Source organism: Topomyia yanbarensis, unplaced genomic scaffold (genome assembly GCF_030247195.1).
Source record: "Topomyia yanbarensis strain Yona2022 unplaced genomic scaffold, ASM3024719v1 HiC_scaffold_52, whole genome shotgun sequence".
In the NCBI taxonomy this organism is placed as follows: Eukaryota; Metazoa; Arthropoda; class Insecta; order Diptera; family Culicidae; genus Topomyia; species Topomyia yanbarensis.
Window position 1 is genome coordinate 126013 of NW_026683736.1, and position 22350 is coordinate 148362.

At 47.8% G+C, this 22350-nt stretch overlaps 1 protein-coding gene across 1 annotated transcript; it reads right to left on the reverse strand.

Moving 5' to 3' along the window:
* Positions 1 to 1719: 1719 nt before the first annotated feature.
* LOC131695768 (uncharacterized) lies at positions 1720 to 2817 on the reverse strand. The gene has a single exon (XM_058984285.1). It carries the CDS (start codon positions 2815 to 2817, stop codon positions 1720 to 1722), a length of 1098 nt encoding a protein of 365 aa, XP_058840268.1.
* Between the last annotated feature and the right edge of the window lie 19533 nt (positions 2818 to 22350).

Sequence of the window (22350 nt, forward strand, 5' to 3'; positions counted from 1 at the left end):
CTGATTCGTTGGTTTTTGATCTTTACTGTGCTGTGGTTTTTCTTGGCTGGCGGAATGTTGTTTGATGTACGTCATCATTTGCTCTATTTTTTCGTCTTTGCGTTTGTTCTGTGCCAGAAGTTTAACGATCTGCTCATCCTTCTTCTTCATAGTCAGCTCCAACTCTTTCAGTTTATTTAGGATCTCGTTTGATTGCGCTGCAGCCTGGGCGTAACTTCCTTGATTCTGCTGTTCAGCTCGTTTGCGCGCTTCCGGGAATGTCAAATTGTCGCGGATTTTTATTTTGATGACCTCTACTTCTTTTTTGTAATTTGGACATTGGCGGCTTGTTGGTTGGTGATCTCCTTTACAATTTAGGCAAAACTGGGGTGCTCGACATTTTTCTTCGCTTTGATGTTCTCCAGAGCAGTTAGGACAACGTTGCGGGCCAGGACAGCGAACACGCGTATGGCCGTATTTAAAGCAACCATAGCAGAGCATCGGGTTTGGGAAGTACGGGCGAGTTGGGACGCGAAGCAAACCGATCTTCATGTATTCCGGGTATGTGGTCTTGCAGAAAGTCAAGATGAGTGCTGGCGTATTCACTCTGTTTTCGGCTTCTTTACGTGTAATTCGCTGCACACGAATCACTCCCTGGCTTAGAATTTCTTGTAAGACTTCCTTTTCTTCCAAGTGAATCAGATCGTAGCAGGAAATTACGCATCTGCTTACATTCAGATTCGGATGGGATTCAACCACAACATCAGTACCGTCAATTAGCTTGGTCATTTTCATTAGTTTGGCTACTTGGACTGGATTCCGAACTCGAAGGGTATACCGTGTCCCTTGAGCTTCAGTATTCGCACCTTCAATTGGGCCTCCAGCGACAACCTCAACCGATTTACCAATGACGAACGGGTTTCTTGGCAAAGGTACACCGTCTTTACCTGTCAGCTGCAGGAACGTCAATTCGCCGAATTTGTTCGTCGGATCCATGTATACCGGCAATCTTCTTTGACTTGACCCTCCCGGATCACCGCTACTAGCGGCCGCCATCTTGGCTTACGCCACCAGACGTTGGAAACTGCTATGTGGCACGGTCACCCGATACCAACCCCAAATTGACAAAAAGGTGAAGAAAAGGAAAGATCTTACCTTATTTGCTCCTTCAACGTCGACTTTTTCGAAGTGTTCCCACACTTTTGGGACACACTGTAGGCAGGCAGAATCGCAGCTACCTTTTTTTTTCTTCTACGTTGCCTTCAATGAATTAAACGTGCAAAAAATCACTTTTCAATTTTTTCCTTTTTACGCTGTTTCGACACTTTTGGCACGCACTGTGGCGTCCAATTCGCACTGTACCACACTGTACCACTCTTTTTGGTAGATCAAGCAAGAAAAAAAATATTTTTCTTTTTTTAAAACTTTTCGTCAGTTTTCCGAACTCGAAAAATACTTGCTTCCAGCCCACCGTCATCGTCACACACGCAGCCGGCACAGACAGTGAATGAAACTAGCCGGGCGACCGCACTGGCAGCCACAGCGATGGCTGTATGTTTTGGTTTTATTGCCGCGTGAGTAAACTAAAATCCACTTATTTCAGCCGTTTCTTCACCGATTTTCGTTGTTGTTGTTGTTGTTGTTGTTTATTAATGACACTTTACACCAGAAGGGTGCATTCGTGTCGGAAAGTTAGTTTCAATTTCGCTTTCACAAACATTAATTTACAATACAGATTTTTCAAATTTTTTTATACAGATTTGTTTCCTTGAGGAAGTTTAGCAAATTCTCTTCATTGTCTCTGTTGTTGCATAAAGTCATTCGTAGACTCGTCGATTCAATATCGTTCTTCTTCCTGGCTTCGTCGTACCTCTTACAGTGGAGGATCACATGACGGACGTCAGTAGTTACCCCGCAGCTGTCGCAAACCGGTGGGGCTTCTTTTTTCAGCAGGAATTCGTGCGTCAATCGGGTATGCCCTATTCGCAAGCGCGTTAGCACTCGTTGGTCGGCCGAATTCTCGCGGTCAGTCCACTTTGTTGTGTTGAATTTTACTTCGCGCAGTTTCACCTCGGTGGACGCTGACCACCGCTGGTACCATCGATTTCGGATAGTTGTTTTGATTTGAATAACGCCATCTGCTCCGGGAACGGATATTTCCAATGGGGGAACGCCCCTGGCTTCTCCTGCAAGTCGGTCTGCCTCTTCGTTACCGCGGATGCCAGTGTGACCTGGAATCCAGCACAGATTGATTGGACGGTTCCGAAGCATGTTTTCAATCTGTTGGATCCACGGGTGCTGGGATGTGCCGGCTTCGATTGCTGATAAACAGCTAGCCGAATCTGACATGATCAGCAAATCGCTAGACGTGTGGTATGCTGTTAGCGCTGTTTTTATTGCAAATGCCTCGGCTGAGAAGACGCTGCATTGCTGTGGAAGACCTAGCGACTGTTGATAGTGTTCTCCGAAAACTCCCGCGCCGACAGCGATATCGTCTTTCGATCCATCTGTGTAAACGACTGTTGAGCGGCTGAAACGTTCTGTCAGTAGCTCCTGAACGACTGGACGGACAGTATCCGAAGGATCTCCGGCTTTTACGCGTTTCTTGATGTCCCACACGATCTGGGGTTTGGCTTCGTACCACTTCCGAGTAGTTAACCGCGTGCGGGAGCAGATATTTGGAAGAGGCGTTCCGACCATCTCCATCAAACAACTGGAAGCTCGATGTACCAAGGGAAGAGCAGCATTATCCCTACTATTCTCTAACATACGGATAGCCAATCGTGCGATGGTTTGGAGGGCAAGCAGATCGAACGGCAAAGTACCTGCTTCAGCCATAATGGCTAGAATTGGACTCGTGACGTATGCACCAGATGAAAACCTTACCATCCTGTTGTATGTAGGTGCGAGCGTTTGGACGACGGTATCTCCTCCTCTGCTTACGAGCCCCATGCCGTATAGTAACCGAGAGGTGACAATTGCTGACACTATTTGAAGTAAAGGAGCGCGTTGACCACGGGGTAGCTTGGCGCCGATCATCTTCAAGATACGCAGCCTGGATTCGCACGTCTTCTTCGTCATTTTGCAATGCGCTTTAAAGTTGAGCGATCGGTCGAGAGTAACACCGAGGGTTCTCAGCAGCGTTTGTGTCGGAACGGCTACACCATCTACCTTTATCGCCTGCATGGGTTCACGGCGTACGTTAGGGCTGCAATAGAAGATGCTGGATTTCGTTGCAGATATCGTAAATCCAACACTTCTCGACCATTTATCGACGGCTTTCACTGCGGCCTGAAGTTTTCGGTGGAGCGACTGGTCTTTCTTCCCCCATACAAGGAGCAGGATATCGTCGGCGTACAGCAACACTTGTACGGAATTCGGAACGACACGGAAGATGGGTTGGATAGCCACGAGAAATAGTGTAACAGAGAGCACTGAGCCCTGTGGTACACCGTTTTCCAGCGGATGCGCTGGCGACAAATGCCCCTCTACGTTGACCTGGAACGTTCTCTCTGCCAGAAAGCTGTTGACAATGTTTATCATCCTTCCGCGTATTTGCCATTTCTGCAGTGTTCGTAGGATGCCATATCTCCAGGTGGTGTCGTATGCCTTAGCCAAGTCTAGCGACGCTATCAGACAGTGCTCGTCACGGTCGGGTAATGACCTCTCCAACTCCGCAAAGTATGTGTCCGTACCCCGACCAGATCTGAAAGCATGTTGTCGTTTGTCGAGACGCCCGTTCGACTCTAGTTCGGTGGTTAACCGTCGTTTGACAATTCGCTCGAACACCTTCGCCATACAACTAGTTAACGTGATTGGACGGAATGCAGCTGGACCCGCGTCATCCGAGCTTGGCTTTGGAATTGGTACGATGATTCCGGTTCGCCAACAGGGTGGGAATACGCCACTGTGCCATATTCTGTTGAAAAGTTCCAACATGGCAGTTTTCACAGACAATGGCAGTCGCTGAAGCATTGGATAGCCGATGCAGTCCGGTCCTAAAGAGCCACTTCTTCCTCTGTCGAGTGCCCACAGCAATTCATTCAGGGTGAAGTCCGAATTGTAGATATCATCGCTAACTGGCGAGAAGTTTATGCGGTTTCGTTCGGCCTTTTCTTTCTCCCTCTGGAACAACGACGAATAGCTGGAGGTTGCGGATCTTTCGCTGTAGTGTTGCGCCAGTTCTTCAGCTATTTCTTCTGGCTTATCCGTGTAACCATTGGACCGCTTGATGACAGTTGGGCGGTGTTGGCGTTTCCCTCTCAACGTGTTCACTGTCTGCCACATCTCCGACGTAGTTGAACTTGGAGATATCTTCGCGACGAAGTCTTCCCATGATTTTTTCTTGGCATCATGGATAGACTTTCTTGCTGCTGCCCGTGATTCCTGGAAGCTTTTCAGTGCATCCACTTTTCGTGGGTCCTCTGCTGGTATACGCTTCAGTGCTCTAAGTGCTTTTCTCCGATTTTTGATAGCTGCTTTCACCTCCGGACACCACCACGGAACCGCTTTGGGACCGACTCTGCCGGTAGTGCGAGGTATCGCGGTGTTTGCTGCTCTAATCAACCGGTCAACGAAACAGTCGATTGATATTTCGACGCCCGGTCGAATAGCGTTGGCGGTCAATCGCTCGTAGGTTGTCCAATCTGCTTGGTCGTAAATCCATTTCTGTCTTTTCGTTGGGATAGTCGACAGTCCGGGAATGGAAACGAGAATGGGAAAGTGATCACTGCTGTGGGTGTCCGGAAGTGTTCGCCAAACAAATTTCGAAGCCACCGATTCGGAGCAGATCGAGAGGTCAATAGCCGAAGTGATACCGGTAGCTGGGTCAATCCGAGTGTGCGAGCCGTCGTTGAGGATGAGTAATCGTTCCGATAGCGTTTTTTCGGCGATGAAGTGGCCTAGTGCGGTAGATTTCGTAGAACCCCAGCAAATATGGTGCGCGTTAAAGTCGCCTAGTACCAGCACTGGACGTGGAAGCTTTTCGAGGAAGTCACCCAGCTGTTCTTGGCACTGTTGAGTATTGGGAGGAACGTAGATCGACACCACCGTCATTTGCTGTGGCAGTTGGATCCGAACTGCGATAGCTTGTATACTGTCGTCGATATCAATTCGTTCGAATGGAACACCATCCCGAATGGCAAGACCTACTCCTTGTTGCCAGTATCGACAACTCCCAGTTTTCAGCAAAAGAGTGTAGTTGTTGCCGATGAAATCTGCTGCGACTACTCGGTTGTCAACTTTTGTTTCCTGAAGCGCTATCAGGCTCGGTCCGTACTCGCAGATCAGCTGTTTAAGCTCGCTGATGTTGGTTCGCAGGCCCCGAATGTTCCATTGAAGGGCGAAGCATCTGCTGTCTCGATTGGCGAAAGTCGCTGACGAAGACGATGTTGATGGCGAAGGTGATTGCCTGCGGGTTCTCACCGGTGTGCTTCGTTGGTACTGGGACGTGGTTGCGCTGATTTCAACCGGGATATCGGTGCTCTGATGCTGCTGCTGTTGTTGCGGTGTATCTTCGCCGGCGGAAAGCCAGGAGGAGAATTGCGAGGACTGTATATCTGGGAAGTAGGGACAGTCCTCTTCCCCCCGGTCAATCCCTTCATGATGAAGTGGGGAAGCTACTTTCTTCTCTTCTTCCCCAAACCGGTTACTGCTGGTCGCATCTGTAACGGTAGAAGCCGCAACAGAATTCGTTCGGAGATAAATTGAAGGTGGACTGACCTGTGGGACGTCTAGCCCCACAGTGCCAGCCGCTGTCGAAACTACTACACGATTACTTCCAGAATTGCCGACAGCGACCGGCACTGGGGAAAGACTTTGTGTAGTTTTCGTTATTACAGCTGTTCTATCTCGAAGTGATGACCTCGATGGGCCTTCTCCGGGCGATAGCAAGTGGTGATGTCGAAGGAGCGTATCGTCGATGTTGTCCTTCAAACCTGAAAGAACATCAAAACAAGCAGTACCTGCGGGGGATTGACAACTTCGGAACTGACCTGGGGAAGGTCCAGCCCCACAGTGCCAACCGCTGTCGTACAAACTACACTATTATGCTCACGAACACCGACTGCGGTCGGCACTGGGGATAGACTTTGTGTAGTTATGCTCGTTCTCTCGTAGATGACGATCGGGTTGCTCTGGTTTGTAGTTTTGTTAGTTGAAGTGGTAAAATCGGTGTTCCTATCGGCCACAGAGGTGAATTCACTATCAACGGGTTGGGGTATGACGGCCCGGATAGTTCCTTCATCCTGCTGTGCTTGCGTTGGAAGGAGTACTACACTTTCCTCTCTTCCAAACCGATCTATCTCGTAGTCAGTATTCGTGCGTGGGTTGTCGTTGGTATCCAAACGTTGATGAAAATGAGAATTATCGAAGAGGCTGGCTAGGAGGCGTCTCGGTAATCTCAATTTCATCGTCTGAATATTCCATATTTTCGTTGGTGGTAGTGGCAGCGGTTCTTTTTGGTGGTGGGCTTAAGTTATCCGGTGAGGTTGTCGTTGGTTTGCTGAAAGGGGTGTGTTGTTTCTGTGGTCTTCCTCGTTTTGAGTCCGTATTTATCGCTGGTGAGTTGTTCCTGGATCGTGTTATTGGCCCGGCCGTCTGATTCGTTGGTTTTTGTTCTTTGCTGTGCTGTGGTTTTTCTTGGCTGGCGGAATGTTGTTTGATGTACGCCATCATTTGCTCAATTTTCTCGTCCTTGCGTTTGTTCTCTGCCAGAAGCTTAACGATCTGCTCATCCTTCTTCTTCATAGTCAGCTCCAACTCTTTCAGTTTATTTAGGATCTCGTTTGATTGCGCTGCAGCCTGGGCGTAACTTCCTTGATTCTGCTGTTCAGCTCGTTTGCGCGCTTCCGGGAATGTCAAATTGTCGCGGATTTTTATTTTGATGACCTCTACTTCTTTTTTGTAATTTGGACATTGGCGGCTTGTTGGTTGGTGATCTCCTTTACAATTTAGGCAAAACTGGGGTGCTCGACATTTTTCTTCGCTTTGATGTTCTCCAGAGCAGTTAGGACAACGTTGCGGGCCGGGACATCGAACACGCGTATGGCCGTATTTAAAGCAACCATAGCAGAGCATCGGGTTTGGGAAGTACGGGCGAGTTGGGACGCGAAGCAAACCGATCTTCCTGTATTCCGGGTATGTGGTCTTGCAGAAAGTCAAGATGAGTGCTGGCGTATTCACTCTGTTTTCGGCTTCTTTACGTGTAATTCGCTGCACACGAATCACTCCCTGGCTTAGAATTTCTTGTAAGACTTCCTTTTCTTCCAAGTGAATCAGATCGTAGCAGGAAATTACGCATCTGCTTACGTTCAGATTCGGATGGGATTCAACCACAACATCAGTACCGTCAATTAGCTTGGTCATTTTCATTAGTTTGGCTACTTGGACTGGATTCCGAACTCGAAGGGTATACCGTGTCCCTTGAGCTTCAGTATTCGCACCTTCAATTGGGCCTCCAGCGACAACCTCCACCGATTTACCAATGACGAACGGGTTTCTTGGCAAAGGTACACCGTCTTTACCTGTCAGCTGCAGGAACGTCAATTCGCCGAATTTGTTCGTCGGATCCATGTATACCGGCAATCTTCTTTGACTTGACCCTCCCGGATCACCGCTACTAGCGGCCGCCATCTTGGCTTACGCCACCAGACGTTGGAAACTGCTATGTGGCACGGTCACCCGACACCAACCCCAAATGGACAAAAAGGTGAAGAAAAGGAAAGATCTTACCTTATTTGCCCCTTCAACGTCAACTTTTTCGAAGTGTTCCCACACTTTTGGGACACGCTGTAGGCAGGCAGAATCGCAGCTACCTTTTTTTTTTTCTTCTACGTTGCCTTCAATGAATTAAACGTGCAAAAAAAAAAATCACTTCAATTTTTTCCTTTTTTCGCTGTTTCGACACTTTTGGCACGCACTGTGGCGTCCAATTCGCACTGTACCACACTGTACCACTCTTTTTGGTAGATCAAGCAAGAAAAAAAAATATTTTTCTTTTTTTAAAACTTTTCGTCAGTTTTCCGAACTCGAAAAAAAAACTTGCTTCCAGCCCACCGTCACCGTCACACACGCAGCCGGCACAGCCAGTGAATGAAACTAGCCGGGCGACCGCACTGGCAGCCACAGCGATGGCTGGTTGTTTTGGTTTTATTGCCGCGTGGGTAAACTAAAATCCACTTATTTCAACCGTTTCTTCACCGATTTTCGTGAAACTTTCACTGTTAGTCACTGAAAAACCACTTCACTCGTCTATTCGTTGAAAAATAAACCGCGAATATCGCGAAAAACACCGAAAAAACACTGTGTGAAATTTGCGTATACTCGTTGTATGTACCGTACGGAACGGTGTTTCCAACTCGAATGTCCGATTTTCGTGAACTTTCACTGTTAGTCACTGAAAAACCACTTCACTCGTCTATTCGTTGAAAAATAATCCGCGAATATCGCGAAAAACACCGAAAAAACACTGTGTGAAATTTGCGTATACTCGTTGTATGTACCGTACGGAACGGTGTTTCCAACTCAGATGAATAATAATAATAATAATAATAATAATAATAATAATAATAATAATAATAATAATAATAATAATAATAATAATAATAATAATAATAATAATAATAATAATAATAATAATAATAATAATAATAATAATAATAATAATAATAATAATAATAATAATAATAATAATAATAATAATAATAATAATAATAATAATAATAATAATAATAATAATAATAATAATAATAATAATAATAATAATAAAAACTTCGCTGTCGAAGTGATTGGACTTCCACCCGCGTACCTGACAGGGATCTCCCGCCCTCGGATGCTGCACACCATATTTGATCCTAAAGCGGATTGCTAAATGATCGCTATGGGTGTAGCCTTCGTCTACCCTCCATTCCAAGCCTGGAACCAGACTCGGGCTGACAAATGTTACGTCAATCCACGCCTCCACCCCGTTTCTACGGAATGTACTAGCGGAGCCATTGTTAGCTAGCGCAGTATCGAACAAGCGCCTCCATTAGCGCTTGGCCCCTGCTATTTGTACAGCGGCTGCCCACTCCACTGCCCAAGCGTTAAAGTCTCTTGCTATAACTACCGGTTTCCGGCCCACTAGGTCTGACGAGAGCCTGTCGATTATCTGGTTGAACTGTTCTATGGGCCACCTTGGTGGAGCGTAGCAGCTACAATAGAACACACCATTGATCTTGGCAATCGCAACACCCTCGGCGGAGGAGTGTATTACCTCTTGAACCGGGAATCGTCCCGTTGTACAGATTGCCACCATCCCAGGCCCGTCCGACACCCAATTGCTGTTGCCGGCAGGGATGTTGTACGGGTCTGATAGGAGGGCGACATCTGTGCTCGACTCCAAGACCGACTACCACAGCAGCTGTTGGGCTGCTGCACAATGGTTAAGATTTAGCTGTGTAACGTTCACAGCTTCTTCTTATTTGCTTCACCGAAGGGACACGCAGGTCCGCCCATAACATGGTTACGGGCTTGCTTCTTAGCGGTGTAGATAAGGCACTTGTGCGCCTTAGTGCAACCCCGCTCCTTATGCCCCTCCTCGCCGCAGCGACGACATAATTTGCTCCTGTCTGTGCCCTTATATTCGTAAGAGTTATGGCCGGATTCAAGGCACCGATAGAACCTATCCACTGAAGGCGGTTGGGGTATGCTAATTAGGCATACTGACCAGCCGATCTTCAGTTTACCTTTCACGGTAACCTTTTTGGCATCTGCCTTCAGTAGCCTGACGTAGGCTACTTGGGTGCCGGAGGGTACCCCTCTCAAGCGCACAAAGGCCCGCTCGATTATTACGTCGCATTGCTCCTTGACGGCTGCGACAACATCGTCTGCGGTCGTGAACTCGTCCCGATGCTTGCACTGGAGAGTCATTTCCACCCCTAACGACCTGACCTGGGCGCCTTCACCCAGGATCTCTTGGGCCAAGGCCTTATACATTGCACTAGATTGTGCGCCTCGCTTCAGTACAGAAGCATTTCGCCTGTGTTGGTGCGTCTCACGCTGCGCACGTCTTGCCCGAGAGGCTTTCGGCCGCCCTCATCGATTTTAGGACGTCGGCATATTTGTCCTTGTCGGTTTTTAACCACAATGCCTCGCCTCTGTCCTTGGACTTCTTCGCGGGCCGCGGTATATCCGGTGTCGGTGCCGGCTTCTTCTTGGTAACCAGCGTCCAGGGATTTACGCCCCCTGCCCCGGTTGCACCGAGTTGCTGGTACCTTCACTCTGCCCAGCGGGGTCATTCTCGCCCCCGTTTACCTCGACCAAACGGCGTTTGGCCTTGATGGTTACACGCCGTATGGTGTTGGTTTTTGCACCCTCGCCTGGTGACTTCCTAGGGCGCTTCGCGTTTGACGCCGTCTTGCGCTTGCCCTTACCCTTCGAGGGGAACTCAGCCGCCGCTTCGAGCGACATGGCTGCTCCATAGAAGGGGAAGGGGAAGGCCCCTGTCTGAGTACCTATGTCAGCCTTCTCTCTTCCCTCCCTCTTGGAGGCTGCTGTCTGGGTTCCTCTGTCGAACTTCTCCCGACATTCCACCCTCTTGGCGTAAGCCTGCTGTTCCTGTCTTGCGACACGAACAGCCTTCCGGAGCATCAGCAGGCTCTGTTTCAGCTCCTTGCTGATATTTTGTTTCGCGCTAGTGAACTCGATTATTGCATCGAGCTGCTCCACCACTTTGCGCATCGCTGATAGTGGCCCGCCCAGCGCGTTGGTAGGGCTATTTTCTACCAATGGGGGGTTACTGGTGCTGTCGGATACAGCACTCGTCGCTCCATTACTCTCCCCACTGAGGGGAGACCTCGTCAAAACACCTCTAGAATAGGGGTTCGACACCTCCGTTTTTTGGTTTTTATTTTTGTACACTTCACTCATATTGATTCCCACGAATAGCGCGAGAATAAATGTCCGCCACGCCAGAGCTCCGCAGTAACGTGGTAAGGGACGCTTACTGTGGGGGTTGCCCAGGTATCCCACAGGCTCCGTTAACGATCGAGCATCTTTTTCACCCCCTTGATCACTTATCCCTCGGCACGGGTCGCTTCACGCCTTGGGCTTGGGGTTATGACCTAATTTGTGACCGCGGCCCAGATCATCACAACCATCCTCCTTTACCAGGTCTTTGGACCTGTAGCTCTGGATCTCAATAGTTCCAAGTACGTAGATTATTACAGACATGCTACTATTGAGATCCGTCATTCGCTAGCGGAGTTTTCTGGTTTATCATTTTCTGATGGTATAGAGCATTTACCATTTGATTATTTTTGGACTGTACTTTGTTTGTCCAGTCCGTGTCAAAGCCTTCATACGTATCGCTGTCATTTTCAATTCGTATTCTCCTTTTTTCATTATTACTGTTTTGTTACCCTTGTCGGCAGCCACAATACATATTTCCGGATTGTCACGGATGAACTTTTGGGTCGTATGGTATGCTTCGATCAAAAAATGACGGGATCAGCATACTCTGGGGTGCTACACTCTCTCTCTCTCATTAAGCATAAACTTCGCTCACTCTCTTCTGCTCGTTTCCCATACGTCAAATTATTGCTGTGTCTACTTCCATCCGTTCCATACCTCGATACTGTTTACAACATACACTTTTGCTTTTTGAAACGTTTCATTGCTCAGTCTGATAGTGACGTGTGCGGGGACCGTCTGTGTAAGTTGCCACAATTCAAACAAATTTGCAGTTCAAATCAAATTCAAACTTAATTTTGGTATTACAGTGTAGATCAGTGCGTTGTTTTTTCCGTCTAAATGTTGAAACCAACTTGACTAAGATAATATTGTTCGTGTTGTAAATAATCTGTGTGTTTGCAAATTGAATGTTGTATGTAATTATTGTTCAAATTGTAGTTTTGCCCAGAAGATGAAGGCATAGACCTTCGAAACGTTGGTGATAGACGCAATAAAATATTATTGTAAGAAATCCGTGACCAAACACCATCTCTCATTACATTATAAATGTTTTGTATATGTGTGATAAAGTGTAATTTAGTGTATATGAGTATGTGTGATGCAAATGCACGCTTTCTGGAATTTCATCGCGTAGCAAGAGGAAGAGCAGTGGTGTGAATAAATAATGTTCAACACTTGGTTTGTATTATGGTAAAGATTTTCCCCTTAATCTGTTCAAGCTTTATTATCGCTTGTGAAACCATTGTAAAGCGTAAGATCCGTTCTGCAAGAAGAATGTATCCCCTGTTACTAAGATTCATTCACTTAGAAGTAACAAACGCTTTTGTAGTAAGCTATCCGGTTCGTGATATGATTTTTCGAAAATCTGTTGATTCACAATCCGACAGTCGATGGAAATTGTTCTTCAATATCATTTTAGAATCTTGTATTAGATTATCCATTTTCCTTTTGCTTTATAATAAAACTATGAATCGCGCTCAATTGGTTTTTTAATTTTTTGGTCGGTTTGAGACAATACTGACATGGAATAAATGCAAATACCAGGGTTTCTGTGTATTTCAAATTTTAAGATGATGTTATTATTATAACCCGTCCGACCGGGAGGTGGACCAAGAGATGCAGCTTCAGTTAGTAAAAGAGCTGGAACGTCTACACCCTATTGCGAAACTACCTACGCCCATGAAATTGAGCTAAGGCTTTTGAATAATTCATCCAAATATACCAATGTGGTAAATCTAAAGTATATGATGTTATTTTGGTATGCTATATGAAACATCATTGGTACACCCGCAGTGTTGGCAACAAATGATTTTTGGCAATTAATTCGATCTATCGAACTTTGAACAGCTATAACTTGTTTTAGAGACATTCTAGCACCATGCATCCTTCGACAAAGTTGTTCAGCATATCCTGGACTACACTTCTATCTAATTGTTGGTATACTGCAGGAAGAATTGTAGTCTGTAAAATTGAAAATGCAAAAAAGTAGGTTTTCCCATACTAATTTCCATACAAATTTCAAACGCAATGCGCTACGCCGCACAGTGGCGGGTCTTCAAACAAAAATCGGACAAAACCTCAAATATTACCTAATTTGGCTGAAAATCACAATTAAGGCTAATTTTGAGGTGCTGAGCTCATTTTTGATGCCAAAAGTCGTAAAATATTAAATGCATTTTTCCATACAGTGTCATTGAACCTTTCTTATATCAGTTAGGTTCAATCACTCGGAGCCGCTGGTTGTCATCAACACAAGCTCCGCGTTTAGAAACCAAAACTTTTGCTCGGTCTCAGCCACCGGTGTACATCCCGAAGTTCGGCTTCAGCCACCAGGGTAATATAGTACCCTTCTTTCGTTCGGCCCGTTTCCGCGAGTGTTAGATCCAGTGTGTCGTCATCAGTGCAAAGACTACTTGATTTTTTTTAGCATAAACAAAATCGTTTCTTTTCGTCACTACCGATACCAGGAGCTCAGACGCCGAAGGAGTTGGGCGCCAACGCGCCTCCACCAAAACAACAATTTTCGAACTCTGAACAACCGTCCGTCTCCTCTACGCGCATCGGAGAGTAAAAACAACCGTCCGTCTCCACTACGCGCATCGGTGACGGGGTAGTGTAGTATTTTGCGTTGTTTTCCCAAAGTGTCCACCCTACGAGGTACAGACACCCTCCAACCCAATGGGGGATCCCCCCCTTCCCCCTGAACAGGGGAACAACGCCCCTCCTTTAAGCCGCACGTTGCCTGAGTACCTAAATTCAGGTGACATAATCAATAAACAGACTCTGCTTTTGAGAGCTATATCATCGGACGGTGAGTCCGACACCCGACTGACTACAAACCCGTTCACGATTTTGAAATCGGTACAGGGCGTACTAGGATGCGATCCGACAAAAGTAGTTTCGGCCACGAAGGAGGGCAGAGGAGCTCGGTATGTCCTAAGAACGACCTCGAAAAAGGCATATTACGCCCTGCTGAGCATGAAAAAGTTAATCGACGGTCAAGAGGTTGAGGTGGTCTCTCACCCCACGCTCAACATCACTCATGGTGTGATCTACGACATCGACACCAAAGACATGGCCAATGACGACCTTCTAACGGAGCTAAAAGGTCAAGGAGTTGTATCGGTTCGTAGGATCACCAAGTTATACGACGGGGTTTTAAGCAGTACCCCCCTAGCGGTGATATCATTCAACGGTTCTTTTCTTCCCGAGTACATATATCTCGGCCTAGTACGCACTAGTGTCCGGCCCTACTACCCTTCCCCCATGTTATGCTACCGTTGTGGTAAATGCGGGCACGGTACTAGGGTGTGCCCCAACGAGGAAACTTGTTTAAACTGCAGTCAGAAACACTCATCCGACCGAAACAACCCATGTAAGAACGTCTCGAAGTGCATAAATTGTGACGGCGAGCACACAACTAAATCAAAAACGTGCCCCAAATATATGGAGGAAGAGGCCATCGTTAAATTAAAAGTCTCCAAGAATATTTCGTTCCCTGAAGCAAAAGAGCTAATCGCCCAAACTCGCAGAGGACCCAGCTACGCCGAACAGGCTCGAAGCAGCACGGACCCGAAAGGAGACGAGAAGGACCGCACCATCGCCGAACTAAAGCAGGAAATAACAAAACTGAAGGCAGAAAACGACCGGGACGTCGAGATTCTACGTCTGAAAAACCACCTGACGGACGCTTTCCGCCAACTCAAAATTGCCAAACAACAGCTACTTGAGGTAACGAGCAAAACCAACCAACACACTGGAGCAAAGGGAGATCAGGAAAACGCCAACAAAGCCAGTACGAGCAGCGCGACTCAGCGAGACCCCAGACTACGTGACGAACGCAAGCAGCAAAAAAATCGCAATCGGGCAGGTGATGGGGAAAAATCTAGAAGCCCGATAAAAAGCACCACAGACCCAACTCCACCCAAAACACAAAGGATAACCCGATCGAGCTCCCGCAACAACAGCCCTTCATCAGTCGGAACTTGGAACATCTCGGACACCGAAGCACCACCAAACCCCGTGCCCCAAGTGTCCCTCCATATTTCCATATAACTGAACTAACAACAGGATGTTAATTGGGATGACAACAAATAACACAACATTCAACCGTAATATAAAACAAAGCCTACCTGTGTCGACCCCGACCGGGGAAGTTTCGGACACGTCCGATGCACCCCGGCGGCTGTCGACACAGGACCATTGGAAACCCCACAGGGAAGTATCATTAATACCCCAATTAGCATTCTTCTCACCGATTCACAATCACTCACCACAGACCAATCAGACCGGAAACCAGAAAATCCACCAACACAACAACACCAAACGACAGGAACCACGACCGCCTCCAGCGCCCCGCACCTTGCTGGGCCCCAGAGCAGGCGATCCTCCCGCTTAATCTCTAAATCGACACCTGGAACCGGAAGAGGAAGTAATCAGTTCAAAAATAGCGAGAACCGGGTCCAATCTCCCGATTCCCCCGCACCTGGCGGGCCACCGGGAAGAATTCTCAGCCGGGACGACTACAGGCACCAACAACATCGAGTTCGACGAGACCTTAGTCCAGTTCCTGGTTGCTCTTGGCACCCGGTACTATTCAAACCATCCAACAAGAGTACCACACCAACCAATCCAGACCTCAGTACATCTGTCATCACCACCAACCACGACACCCACTTCCCCGTGCCGGCCCTGACCGGGGCAGTTCCGCTTAGTAGCGATGCACCCCCGGCGGCTGCTGGTACGGGAGGCCCGGGCATCACCCGGGTAAGTTCCAACACAATCAACCCCAATCGAAATCCACTTGCCGGCAAACTTTCGCTCACAGGTACAGCCAGCGAAAATGTTTATAGCATGGAAGCACCCAGCAAACAAACTACCACCCAACAGCAGCAGCAAACTAATCGTTACCAAGATGAAAGTATCACCCGGGAGACCCGGCCTCTCCCCGGGTAAGCTCGTCGTATGGTACACTAAGTCCGGAACCATCTGCTGCTCGTATATCTTCCACAGACATTCACGACAACGCCGTTGGAGGTTATGGGTTCCTCCACTCTTTTGCTACGTCGATAAAAGCAACAACACTGGCCATCCAGTGGAACACAAATGGTCTGCGAGGGTGCCTGGGTGACCTGCAAAGGATCATTGCACAGACGCAGCCCATCTGCTTGGCGCTGCAGGAGACGCACATCCGGGATCAGACGAACCCAGCATCATGGTTCGGACACCAGTATTCGTGGAACGCCGCCAGTGGAGAGAACCTCTACCAGACAGTAGGTCTGGCCATCCGGGTCGATGTGCCATCCCAACCGATATCTCTGGATACCGAACTGATAGCCGTCGCCAGGAGGATCGAATACCCAATTCAGTGCACTGTTATATCCCTGTATATCCCCGGCAGTACTCGGAATGTGGGCAACAAACTTCAGCGGCTCATTGAGCAAGTTGAGATGCCATTCATCATCATGGGAGATGTGAACGGGCACCACACCATGTGGGGCTCACGTACTTGTAACAGGAGAGGAAACGACATCGCCAAAGTAGTCGAAAACAACGACGCCGTGGTTCTCAATGATGGCAGTTCGACTTTTCTCCGTGGGCAGACGGAATCCGCCATCGACGTCTCTATCTGCTCGGGAGCGCTAGCAGGATCATGTGGGTGGACTGTCCTTGCCGAACCATGTAACAGCGATCACTTCCCAATCCAGGTTGTATACAATCAGACGCCACCTTCAACAACCCGCCGAAAACGGTGGTTTTACGTTCGGGCAGACTGGACCCGCTACGAGGAGACCGTTGACGATCTAATAGATCGGAAGGAGTCATACACCCCGGACGAACTCATCGGCATCTTAAATCGGGCTGCCGTTTCCTGCATTCCCAGGACAAGTGGGAACCCTCTGCGACAGGCGGTGCGCTGGTGGTGCCCAGAGGTCCGGATTGCTATATGAGCTCGTCGAACTGCATTACGGGCACTGAGGAAGACTACTGCGGACGACCCCCGCCGAAACCAGCGGGCGGATGATTTCAGAAAGGCCAGGAACGAGGCCAGGAAAGCCATAGAAGAGGCGAAAAACATCAGCTGGACCAGATTCTTGGAAGGTATTTCCCCAGATTCCTCGACATCAGAGCTCTGGCGGAGAGTCAACGCCCTAAGCGGAAAGCGGCGACACAGTGGCTTCGCCTCCTTGTCTGCAGACGCCGCTCTCCCACCTGCGTTCCTACGCATCAAGCAAAGGGCTGAGAGTAACCCCGTCCGCTTTGAACCCGATTCAGGGCAAGTGTACAACCGGCCTTTCACCGGAAGTGAACTGCGTGCGGCATTGGAATCGGTACACGGTAAGTCTGCCGGACTGGACGATGTTGGCTATCCCCTACTGCAACATTCCCCGCCGGTAGCCAAGCGGGCGATATTAGACAGCATTAACCGCATTTGGAGTGGTGAACCGATGCCCGCCTCATGGAAGGAAGCTCTAGTTATTCCTATCCCAAAGCGATGCCAGGGGAACAGAATGCCGGATGACTTCCGCCCAATCAGCCTGCTCCCCTGCCTTGCTAAGACGATGGAGAGAATGGTCAACAGACGACTGATGGACCTACTGGAGGAGCGTAAACTCCTGGATCAACGGCAGTTTGCGTTCCGACGTGGAGCAGGAACAGGTGCCTATCTCGCCAGCTTTGGAGAGGTGGTGCGTCAATCCGTAACTGATGGCCTGCACGCCGATATCGCCATACTCGACGTGGCGAAGGCTTATAATACCGTGTGGCGTCACGGAGTACTGCAACAACTGGCCAAGTGGAGAATCACTGGAAACATGGGCCACTTCTTGAGCGACTACCTATCTAATCGCACTTTTCGGGTGGGAATCGGAGGTGCCCAATCCGACACCTTTCCGGAAGACAACGGGGTTCCCCAAGGATCAGTCCTCGCCGTCACACTGTTCCTGGTATCCATGAACTCCTTATTCGCCAGCCTACCGGCGGGAATCTACGTGTTCGTGTACGCTGATGACATCGTGCTGGTCGCGACGGGAAGGACCACCATACGTACCCGCCGCAAACTTCAAGCCGCCGTAAGTGCGGTGAGCCGATGGGCTACATCAGTCGGCTTTAACATGTCTCCCACGAAAAGCATGATTACGCACTGCTGCAACACAAACCATATCGCAACAGGGAGGCCGATCCAGCTGGACGGGGTGATTGTCCCCTACCGCAAAGAACCGAAGATTCTGGGGATAACCATAGACCGTCGTCTTACCTTTCTGCCACACTTTCGACGGATCAAAGCCGAGTGCCGGAGCCGACAGCGGCTAATTAAAACTATCAGTTCCCGCCACAAGCGCTGCAACCGTCGCACTGCGCTGAATATTAGCCAGGCACTCATCCACAGCAAGATATTTTACGGGGTGGAGCTGACGTCCTGTAATATGGAAGGCTTTATCAACATTTTAAGCCCTCTATATCACGGGCCAATCCGCGCTGCTTCTGGCTTGCTCCCCAGCACGCCTGCTGAAGCGGCCTGCGTAGAGGCCGGGATCCTACCCCTTCGTTGGGCGGCTGCACTCACCATCGCCAGAAGAGTACTGGGATTTTTGGAGCGGACAGCCGGAGATGAATGCTTTCTGTTACGAGCGGTCAGCGAGATTCATCGCGAATATACAGATGCCGACCTGCCACCAATCGCCCGTCTACACCGAGTTCGTGACCGGGCCTGGCACTACCGCGGACCCAATCTTGACACAAGCTTGTCAATAGAGCTGAGAGCCGGCGCTGCCAGTAGTGAGGCCAGGGCCAAATATAACCGACTGATGGCTACAAAGTACAAAAATCACGTGCGGATATTCACCGATGGTTCCAAGAGCGGTGATGAGGTTGGAATAGGAGTGAGCGGAATAGGGGAAGGACTCTTCTTCCGCCTACCGGTGCCATGCTCGGTGTTTTCCGCCGAAGCGTCTGCCATCGCGCTTGCTTTGGTACAGAAACCGGAAGATAGACCCGTCGTTGTACTGTCTGACTCTCTGGCGGCCATATCCGCCCTCGAGTCGGGGAAATCCCGCCACCCCTTCATCCAGGCCATCGAGGCCGAGTATGACCCACTCACCACAATTTGTTGGGTCCCCGGTCACTGCAGCATCGACGGTAATGAAAAGGCTGATCGCCTGGTGGCCAGGGGAAGACACACTAGCCGACGTCTCACTCGACTCGTCCCGACCGCAGATATTTTGGGCCAGCTGAAGTCAGGGATTAACGAAGCTTTCGAACGCCACTGGTGTGGCAGCACCGGACACCTTCAGCGAATCAAAGGCTCACCCGACCGCTGGACAGACCGGACTGATAGGAGGGAACAACGAGTACTGTCGCGGCTCAGAGTAGGGCATACGAAGGTCTCACATGCTCACGCCGTATCGCGTGTTCCCCCACCAACATGCGTGACATGTGGTACCCGAATCACTGTGGAACACCTTCTGGTGAACTATCCAGAGTTAGCCGACCTAAGGCAGCACCACAAACTACCGCTCTCCATTAGAGAGATCCTTGGAAACGACCCAGCCCGAGAAGAAATGTTACTGGCCTTTCTGAAGGACGCGGGATTATTCGACCAGCTGTAAAGGTGTCACTTGTGCTACAAACCACGAACAATATTATAATTATGTTAGGTTATAACCAAAATTTCAAAGGCGAATGACCATTGGGTTAAAGCCTTTCAATAAATAAATAATAATAACCTTTCTTATAACTATGATCCCGTTTTCATGATAGATTTTCCGTTACTGTTCACCAATGTCAGCAATATCATAAAAAATGAAGAACACTACTTTAAATCCATTGTATAACGTGGTGGTTTACTGTAGATTGTCTAACTATTTTACACAAAACACCATGTGCCTCCATATCACCAACAAATCTTCAAAACCTCCCTAAACCTTTTTGCGCACCTAGGCGCAGAACGAAACCATGATATTCGAAAAGTAGAGGTTATTTCCCATAGAATGTATACTATGTGACCGTTCCGAAATGATTCCGAAATTTGTACGGAATACATTAGTGAAAAAAGTATTTTTGATCTGACCACCTCAAATATATTTAAATGAAAAAGTCAAAGTTCCAAGCAAATTTACCTAATGTTTTTTATTAACTAATCAAGTTCTAATCAGAAGAGCAACTTGCATTTGAAGTGAACAGAGCAATGGTGGTTTCGGAAATGAAAATCATTTTAAAATCCGGACTTTGCTACGTTTAAACTCATGTTAAAAATCGTGTTCTTATCCAATAATCATAAAATTTTGAATATACATCATTCAGTACACGAGAAATTTAGGAAAAATATAAAATATCAATATTTCAAAAATAAATTTTTGAGGTTTTGGCCAGCCTCTAGCCACTGTGCGCCGGATCAAATCCAATCGACCCAAAATTTTGCACAGTTGTTTGGACCCCAAATGGAACCAAAAAAGTGCTGTGCTGAATAAACGATCATTTTGCCCCACCCTAATGTAGAGATATGCACGGCAGGCGTTCTGAATAAAGTTTAGTGTGATACTAGAGCTTGCATGATACGCACTGTTTTCTCTATTACTAGAAGTCACATGTCTCTCCGTACTCTCCAGATTTATAACAGTGGCGACGAGAGAAAAGAAGTTTATTCCGGGAGTTATAGTTTTCCCGTGGTTAAAATTATTTCGCGTGGTAGTTTGGTTTTGCCACCTTCAAACAGTTAAAAAAGCCGCCTGATCAACCGTTGTAAGTTTGGTTTGTCACGTTGGCTGGCTGGAGTTTGGTTATCGCTACAGTGTTTCGATATTAAAAAAAAATTATTTAGTGATCCAGATGGAGTCGTCTACTCATTTACTTTAGTAACCGTTTTGGAAAACAAACATTTAATTTTGATTACGTTTGTTTGTAATCAATATTTGTTTCTTTTGCGTCTTTTGAAACATGTTTTTTCGTACATGCTTGTTTTTTATGTTTATTAATCCAGTGACTTACGGGAGTGTTTAAGTTTGCGTATTTTGTTTTGTTTAAGAATGCCGTTGGTGAATAATATTGAACCATACACTCCGGGTAGTATCCCGTTTGCTCAGTACTTGGAGCAGCTGGAATGGATCTTCTTACACCAGAAAATAGAAGAAAACGATAAGAAGATCACGTTTCTGGCATCATGTGGGACGGAAGTTTACAGCGAGTTAAAGCTTTTGTTTCCAGGTCAAAATCTCAAGGACGTTGAGTTCAAAGTCTTCACGGAAGCGCTACGAAAGCGTTATGACAAATGTGAAAGCGACCTAGTGCAACGGGTAAAATTTTATTCCCGTGTGCAAAATCCCAACGAGCGAGCAGTAGACTTCGTGTTAGCAGTAAAACAGTTGGCTGAGTATTGTAATTTTGATGACTCCAAAGAAATTGCGATTCATGACAAGCTAGTGTACGGAGTCTCTTGTAAACAGCTTCAGGAGCGATTGCTAGACGAGGACGATTTGACTCTAGCGAAGGCAGAATGAATCATTATAAACCGCTAGTTAGCAAGTGAACGCGCGATGATCATCAACCATGAGCCTGGCAGGGTTAATGTTGTGGAGCGTCTTGGGATGCGCAAGGTTACATTTCCCCGTGAACCCTCTCCGTCTGCTGTAAACTTGCGAGGAAGAAGTCGTGATCGTCGTAGTCGAGCCGATAACGACAGTCGCAGCGGTAGCAGGAGTCGTTCAGATTCAACAAGGCGCGGAGAAAGAAGATCGTTTTTCTGCAACTACTGTCGTAGAAAAGGGCATACTCGCAAGAACTGTTTCGACCTCAAGCACCAGAAAAAGTCAGTGAAATCTGTTGCTGTTGTTCCGAAGAAGGCAGATTTAGCAGAGAGATTGAAGAGAGCGAGAATTTCGGACTCAGAAGAGGAGATGAGTGTTTCATCAAATCAACGATCTAGCTCGCCGTGTTTCGTGGATGCCAACGTTGATCGGAAATTGCTGCAAAGGGAGATTGACAGTGGCTCTGCCGTCTCTGTCATTTGCAGACGAATTTATGAGCGAAAATTTAGAGACAGTCCATTGTTAGACTGTTCCTTGAAATTTGCGGTTGTCGATGGTGCCCGTCTGTCCGTTGTTGGCCAGATTTCGGTATCAGTTGAGATAAACGGTCAGCACGAGGATGTTGCGTTGGTTGTGTTAGAGAGTTATAACATCGTTATGCCGTTATTTGGTCGGGATTTGCTCGACGTTTTCTTCCCAGCTTGGCGAAATGCCTTCCGAGGACCGATGTCGGTGAACCATACGATCGTTACGAAGGAGGAGAAAGTCATTGAAGATTTAAAAAGTAATTGTGTGTGACAAATGTGTTTGACAATGATTTTTCTACTCCTATAGCATGTTTTGAAGCGGATTTGGTACTGAAAGACGATTCACCAGTTTTTAAGCGGGCTTCCGAAGT